Here is an 8,058-nt window from a genome sequence, read left to right as displayed (position 1 = left end):
CAAAATGTGATGCTTCTGTTTCTTTTCCTGCCCCACATCACTCTACTCATGAGCACAAGATGTGTAAAATTTCCACAATGGATGTTTCAAGCGCTCTGGATATTCCTCAGACTTGACAGCACCCACCTCTACCTCTCAATGGACAAGAAAAAAGCTTCAGCTGGATTTCCAATGCCACCCAGGTTTGCACATTCTTTATTTCCAAACAACTGAGTATCATCATGAATTTCTCCTACGCATCCCCAGACCCCAGCATCAATCTAAACCTCTCTTCTCAGCCTCTTCCAAAAGTCCCCATCACCCATTGGTCCTTTACTCAAAAGGTTGCACTTAAGGGTATTCAATAAATGTGCACTGTCTGATTGCATGAACGCTACCACAAGGAAGATCCAGATATTCCTCAAATGGTTAAATTTTAGTTGAAAATTGCCTTGAAAGAACTGTGACCTATGGATCTTTTTCTTTTGTACTAGGCTTTGAACCTAAGACCACATGCATGGTAGACAAGTGCTCGACCAGTGAGCTGAACACATATCCAGCCCCCTTTTCCTCTTTATTTGGAGACAGGGATGCATCAAGTGCCTCAGCCTGGCCTGGAGCAACTCATTCTGTTAGCCCAGGCTAGGCTTGAATTGCTATCCTCTTACTACAACCTGTTTTTTTTTTTTCTTTTCTTTTCCTTTCTCTACCATTCCTCCCTCTCTCTTTCTTTTTGTTAATTTTAAAACAGGATCTCATATATCACAGACTGGCCTCCAACTCACTGTATAAGCTAAAAATGATCTTGCCCTTATGATCCTCCTACCTCCAACTCCTGAGTTCGAGGACTACGGGTGTGTGACCCTATGCCCATTTTTGTGGTTCTGGGATTGAATCCAGGGCTTCATATGTGTTAGATGAGCACTCTACCAACTGGACTACATCCGTGACCCTGTTAATTTATTTTAATAGTGATTTACAAAGTTAATTTATTTTAATAGTGATTTACAAACATTGTGTTTAATATACTAAAGAATGGACTAGCCTAGTTAAAGTAAAAATCCAGATTTTTCACATAAAATACTAAAATTGTCCTTTCTTTTACAATATAAATAAATAAATAAAAAATTCAGGTCTTAATAATGAAGAGTGCTCTTCCCTCCCCAAGCCCCAAAGGGAATCTATACCTGCAAGTCTAGACTTTTTGGCTGTGTTGACTGCCGCCATGAACATGTATTCACTATTGGGGTCATGCACGCTGGATCCGTACTTCTGGAAGAGAAAGTTGGGAACATGGTTTATTATCTGCACCTCCCCACCTTCATGCTTGTTTTCCAGTTTTTGTTGAAGTGGCGTGTGACAAAAGCTTAATTATGGACTTAGACTCAGTAGAACAATATGCAAAAGGTTTCCAATTAAAAAGAGCTTTCTGACCTATGAGGATGGCTCAGTGGGGGGAAAAAAAAAGCATTGTTGCCAAGCCTGATGACCTGAGTTCAATTCCCAGTGCCTAAGTGTTGGAAGGAGAGAATAGACTCTTGTGCCTAGAAGTATGCATGTATACACACACACACATACACACACACACACACACACACACACACACACACACACACACACACACACATACACACACACATACACACGTCTCGTTGACAGTCACAGGAGCATGCACTTACATACTGTCATGTACACATAATATGCAGAATGGAGTAAGTTCTTTGACTGAGAATCTGCTGTGTGAACAGCTAAAAAGAATGTTCCACAACAAAAAGAGATACTTTGTTGTCCCTATTACATTGTCCTGAATAGCTTTTCAGACATTTTCCTTAAAAAACCAGGAATCTGGCGACATAACCTATAAAGAAGCAGTTTCCTTCTTAGCTACTATTGGTACCTAGTAAGATAATCTCACTGTTTCAATTTGCTAATTAAGAGAAACCTAACAGCTAATTGTTTCAGCTTTGTCTTGACTCTTAGAAGCTTATATTCAAATATTAATCCAACATTTAACAATTTTTAAGAATCAAAGGTATCTATTTTTATGTTTTATCCTCCTTCCCAACCTTTATCTTTGACAGGCCCCAATTTTCTATCTTTTTGTGAAAAAAAAAATAGTAATAATAATGTATCTCTGTAAGCCCCCAGAGTCCTTTTGGGAATAAAGTGAGCTATTAAAAAACAAACATATAATCTCTGTTCCAAGTCATTAGTTTAATCAGTGTGTAAATTAGGGAAAAGGAATTGTCCTCCCTTTTGCTCAGGTTGCTCTGAGAAAAGCATCAAGCATTGATGAGTAAATAAGCAACCAGGAAAACGAGTATAAGCAAAAGTAGAAATCGCTTACCTTTTTTGCAAACCGGAAGATAAATATGCATCCAAAAATGTATACCACAATGAAAGCTGCACACCCTATGGGCAACCAGAGCTTCAGCTGGCAGCAGAGCTGTGATTCTGGGTGGGTGGGGTGGGAGAGAGAAACATTGATGAAAGACTCAGAAATGCATGTCCTCACTCATACCTGCATAGAGAGAATGTTTTCATAAAACATAAAGAAGCTTTTTAATCAAGGAAGGCTTTTCTTCCTTACAATGATGAGATCCAGAAGATGGCAACCAACATCACCTCCACATTGTAGCAAGGACTCTGAAATTCAAGCTGGAAACACTATGCTAGTTTGTAAATGTGATAGAGACTTTCCATCTGCAGCTGTCACAGGAGTAAGTAGGAAAATCCATGGTATAAAACTGATTTTCAAATTGTCTCATCTCATTCTCCTTAAGTGAGCAAAGGTAATATCCACTGAGCTATGATCTGGGTGTTTGAAAGATTAGGCCCCAATTGTAACTCAACAGTATAGGTAACTAAATCACTTATTCCTGATAAACATCAACTTAATATGAACAACACATCATTCCTTGCATATTTCATCCAAGATGACTTGTTGCCAACTACACATAAAGAATGTAACACAAAAGATACTCATTTGTCTGTGTCCTTTGATGAGAAAAGTCTCAGAAATGCACATAAGTCCAACTAATGTCTTACCGTAAATATACAAATATTCTCCACCAAAGATCTTTTCTTGAAAAGGAGGTGGCTCAAAAATCGACAGGCTACAGTAGTAATAGCTGCCCTGAGATCCATACAGGTTGTTTAGGAAAAAGGAAACACTGCTGTTGGACATCTCATATGGACACAACTTTGGATTCTTGATAGACACCCCGTCTCCCTTTCCCTTGGTTTTGGTGAGCTCACAGAGAACTTCTTCCCCTTTCAATAACTTCATTTTGAGCTGTTGGACGGTCTCCGGGTATTTACAAGAAATCTGGATACCTCCACTGTGAAACGAAAACATTGTATGGTCGGCTGAGTCATTGATTTCTCCTGGATTAAAAGAAAAAGAACAAAGTATGAATGCTGTTTTGTGAACATGTTGCCCTAGTAATTATATTTAAGTGGGAACGGGATTTCTTTTTATAAAGTCACCTCTATTTATAACAAAATGAAAGATTTCATAGTCAAGCAAACAAATCCAGTATGTGACAAGGCAAAACTGTGCACTATAAATGGGCTTTGCATATAATAACATATAAAATGTTATGTATCAAGTAACAAGTTTAGATAGTATGATTCAAACAGAGAGGATATCCATGCTTTTCTAGTTTCCACACTGGGGGCCAGATGGTAACAGAGAAATGAGTGATGTGCTATACTTTGTGCTAGGAACAAAGTGTTATCAAGGGAAATGTGATAAGGTTGGGTGGTGCATTATAATCTTCACTGGAGGGTCAGAAAACGCCCTTTTGAAGAGTGAGTTTTAAAACTGAAATTAAAGTATGGTTTTCCTTTAGCTGAACAAGGAAAGACTTGCAGAAAGATGTTATGGGAGTGAAAACTTTTAAAAGTATATAAATTTACTGGAGCTAAAATTAAATGGTTATAAATAAATAGCATTACATCCTCCAACTGAAAAAATAAAGGAACAAATCAATTATATTCAAATAGTAATGTGTCTTCTCGGAACCCACTCGCTAAGAACCAAATCAGCCAATGATCAGGTGAGGCCCCAGACTTTTGCTCACTTTTTCACTTTTTAAAATCACCGGAACAAGAGTTGTTTTTTGTGAGCTCCATGGAGACCACAGGAGGAAGAGACTGAAATGGTTTTAGCTGGTTGCAGATTGGGAACGCCTGGCTTCTAGGTTCAAGGTGTTCTACTGTTTATTTTGTTTTTTGTTTTTTTAAAGACATGTCAATTTTTAATGAAAAGTTTTATACTAAAATTGTTTGGAAAAATGGTAGCTTTAATCTAAGTTGTAAAATCTCCTTTTTTCTTAAGAAGATCAAACAAATATAAAATAATTTTTTTAAAAAAGTCATCCCTAGTAAAACAGGAAGAATTTCTGTACTTTTTATTTTGACTTTTTAGTGGTATTATTTTATTTTATATAGCAAACATAGTATTATTTTGTGCTCTGCTATCGTCATACAGTATCCTATCATAAACATTCAGTTTTTTACCTATTTAGCATGATCATTTTAATAACTATATAATGAGTCATTTGTGTTAATCTTTCATGATTTATTAAAACTAAGCACTTAGGTGATACCAGGATTATTTCAGCACTCCGATTTTCTGTAAGCACCATGGCATTTGTCCAAATATGTCTTGCCATATTATTTCCTTAAAGAAGGGCTCCAACTTATATGAAGATTGTCAGCATACAAGATAATCCATTTGCCATATCTCTGTTTATGCTTGGTGCCTTAGCTCCTTTCACGCTTCATCACAATCCATTTATTTATTTATTTATTTGTTTGTTTGTTTATTCATTTCTTTTAGTATCTCTAGCCCTTAGTGAATACCTCTCATATTTCCAGGAAACATTTTCAAATTAGAGGTTTGGCTGTAAAAAATAAACACAAGTGTTCCAGCTTCCAATTATGTCAGTTTCCTTATTCAACAATAAAACAACAGGAAATAGTAAACAAAAGTAGTATCGCAAGGATTAAATAACTGATCTGAAGAGAATGTAGAAAATGCAGGTTAAACGTGAGACAACACCCTGGAACCTGGGACATGAGCAGAACTTGAGAGGGGCTTTTGCTCTGAGAACATTTATTACTCTCCCATGCTCAAACTTCTGCCTTTGTGCTTTATCTCCCAGAGTCTGCAAAGTGAGGAAGCTGGGAGATACTTCTTCAATAAGCTGCTTCCTAAAGAATGCTGGAATGATCCTTGGAGTAAAGGGAAGCCCAAAGGAACTGACTCTCATGTCGGGTGTAGTCCAGGAAAATCTCAGTCCTGGGGTTTTAGTTAAAGTGACCTTGGACTGCCATTACCCCACACTTCCTGTGTAGAAGAGATGTGAATCAACCTTACAAAAGAGTGCTTTAAACTACAGTGATAAGTACAATAAAAAAGAATGAAATAGAAGGCAAAGGGAACAACAGAATCAGCAGATAACACAAGCAACCAGAGCATCACACGCCTTTGAATTATCAGATGCCCCAAAAAGAAACAGTTGTGCTCATTATGTTTAGAAAAATGATAGTGCCGGGCGGTGGTGGCGCACGCCTTTAATCCCAGCACTCGGGAGGCAGAGCCAGGCGGATCTCTGTGAGTTCGAGGCCAGCCTGGGCTACCAAGTGAGTTCCAGGACAGGCGCAAAGCTACACAGAGAAACCCTGTCTCGAAAAACCAAAAAAAAAAAAAAAAAGAAAAAAGAAAAATGATAGTTTCAGGGTCAAGGAAAAATTTAAGTCAACTAATTTCAAAAAGAAATAATTAAGACTTGCAAAAAATGCTCTAACAGATAAAAAAAAACCATGAGTAGGTTTAAAAGTATGTTAGGCAAGGCTATAAAGAGAACTGATGAACTAAAAGATAGGTAGACAAATTATCCAGAATTCAGGCACAGTGCACAGATTCAAGAATCTCAACCAGTCATAAAGAATTGCTTTTAAACTGCCCACAGCTAGACACACAGCCATCTAGAAAGAGTGTCTAAAACAAGCTTGGGGAAGGCACTGACTACCTTCAAATCAAAGCAATCGTTAAGACTGACCAGAGATGTGCCTGTATCAGCTATAAAGACCACCCACGATGCAGCCGAATTGGAAGTCACATCTTCCATACACCAGAAGAAGCCACCTGTCTGCCCAGAACACAGCAGGAAGGTAGTGGAGCTATGTGCAACTTTTGATAAGTAAATGTCCACAAGTCGTGATTCCCTGCATAATCACCAAGAGAGTAGAGGCCTGATGTATAACTCGAATGGGTGCCACAAAATCCACCCTAATGCTGTTGCCTGGAGGAGAGAAGAGAGTCTGAATCAGGAAAGAACATAGAAAGCAGAAAGGTGTCTGTGTGCTGACCGTGTTTTATTCTCGGCGTGTGGTAATTGTGGGGGTGAGGGAGCCTATGCGATCGTTATTCATTCCAAGTGTTCTTTTATTATTTGTTCACGTCTCTGTATGGATGTTTTGTCTTACAATTTAGAAGTCTGAAGGTATGCAGAAGGAAAATAATGCTGCTTTCACTTCTTTTCAATACAGAGAAAAGTGTAAGTTAAAGGCAAAGGGGATGAGAACAGACGAACAGGTGCAGCTGCATTGGCTTTAAGTGGAGGGTGTTCTGCTAGAGGACGTTTGTCTGTGAGCGCGACGCTTCCTATCTGCTGCAGAAGATAAGATCAGTGGACGGCTTCTCAGTTCCTTCAGCGTTGTTCAGAGAAAATTTCCCGGAGACTTTAGAAGGGCAGCAAGCAAACCACAAAAAGATCCTGGGGCAAAACTGTCTACAGCCGCTACACACACACACACACACACACACACAAGACATAAAAAGCGTTGTACCCCAGCTGTTTCCCGTTCTTTGCCCACTCCGTGACCCGCAAGCCAGTGCGAGGTGAGAAGTAACTGTGGAAGTGCTGAGCAGTGCTGCCCAAGGAATTCAAAAGCAAATTCTGGTTCTGTCCCATGACCGGCATATGGGTCTGTGCCTAGTGTACCCCTGTGGACTTCTCTCTTTTCGTCTAAAATAAGAAGTGAAAACAATACCTTTAAAGAGTTCTTTCTGGGACAATGGCTCAGAGAGTAAAGTGCTTTTTGCATAAGCAGGAAGACTTGGGTTTGGACACCAAAAGCCTGGCATCCGCTGCAGGATGGAGACCGGCTTACTGGGCAAACACTAGCCAAAAGGGTGAGCTCAGGTCCACGAGGAGACCTTGTCTCCAAACCAAAGTAAAAAGTGATTAAGGCGTCACCGGACGTTGACTTCTGGCCTCTACATATGCACGCGCACGCGCACACACACACACACACACACACACACACACACACACACACGTGTACTCATACGTTCTGTGCACATACACGCAGACAGAGAAAGAGATATTGGGGGGCTCTTTCCAACACTTGCTTTCTGTGGGTTAAGGGTCAGAACACACCCAGAAGAGACCACAGACAACCAAGACACAACTTCACTGTCAGGTGAGTCCCCATCAAAGACGCCATGTTCCCACTAACCTTGTCTAAAAAAAAAGAACATTGCGAGGAGTCAGGAAAACACGAACGTGAACGAGTTAAACTACCTTTCTTGCCTACAGAAGGTAGGATGTGGGGTGGCTAGGAAGGGTTCAGCCTTTCTTTCAGGCAGAACTACGCTGTGTGTCATTAAAATCACCTGGGGCCTCCAGAGCGTCATCCATCAAGTACTCATAAATATTCATTTCAATGATCATTCTTAGTCTAAACATGTCCTGGCTCACCTTTTCATTACTGTACACGGGTACTAAGAAGACTGACTCACGTTTCCACATTTCCTATGTTTTTTTCAGCTTTCAGTCTAGAAAAGCATTCGGCATCCGTCAACCTGAAATTTACATGTTTGCCACCACAGCAGCTAAATATTTACCTCAAAATTACTTTGCACCTATAGAACAGATGTGTTAAATACCAAATCACAAATTCTTCTTAGCCTCTAGCCGAATTTGTTACAGTAATAGAGGGGGGGGTTCTGGGGGGATGGCTCAGTCTGTTAAGAGCTTGCCCTGTAAGTGTGAAGGCATGAGT

At 39.7% G+C, this 8,058-nt stretch overlaps 1 protein-coding gene across 1 annotated transcript; it reads right to left on the bottom strand.

Moving 5' to 3' along the window:
- Positions 1-1,080: 1,080 nt before the first annotated feature.
- Positions 1,081-7,727, bottom strand: Icos (inducible T cell costimulator). Its single transcript, XM_052750598.1, has 4 exons — positions 7,670-7,727; positions 3,028-3,366; positions 2,327-2,433; positions 1,081-1,251 (listed from the first exon to the last, which is right to left on the bottom strand). The coding sequence occupies exons 1-4, from the start codon at positions 7,725-7,727 to the stop codon at positions 1,081-1,083; spliced, it is 675 nt and encodes a 224-aa protein (XP_052606558.1).
- Positions 7,728-8,058: the final 331 nt, after the last annotated feature.

This window comes from Peromyscus californicus, unplaced genomic scaffold (genome assembly GCF_007827085.1).
Source record: "Peromyscus californicus insignis strain IS unplaced genomic scaffold, ASM782708v3 Scaffold_21__1_contigs__length_65335640, whole genome shotgun sequence".
Classification (NCBI taxonomy): domain Eukaryota; kingdom Metazoa; phylum Chordata; class Mammalia; order Rodentia; family Cricetidae; genus Peromyscus; species Peromyscus californicus.
This window is presented reverse-complemented; position numbering and strand designations above follow the sequence as displayed.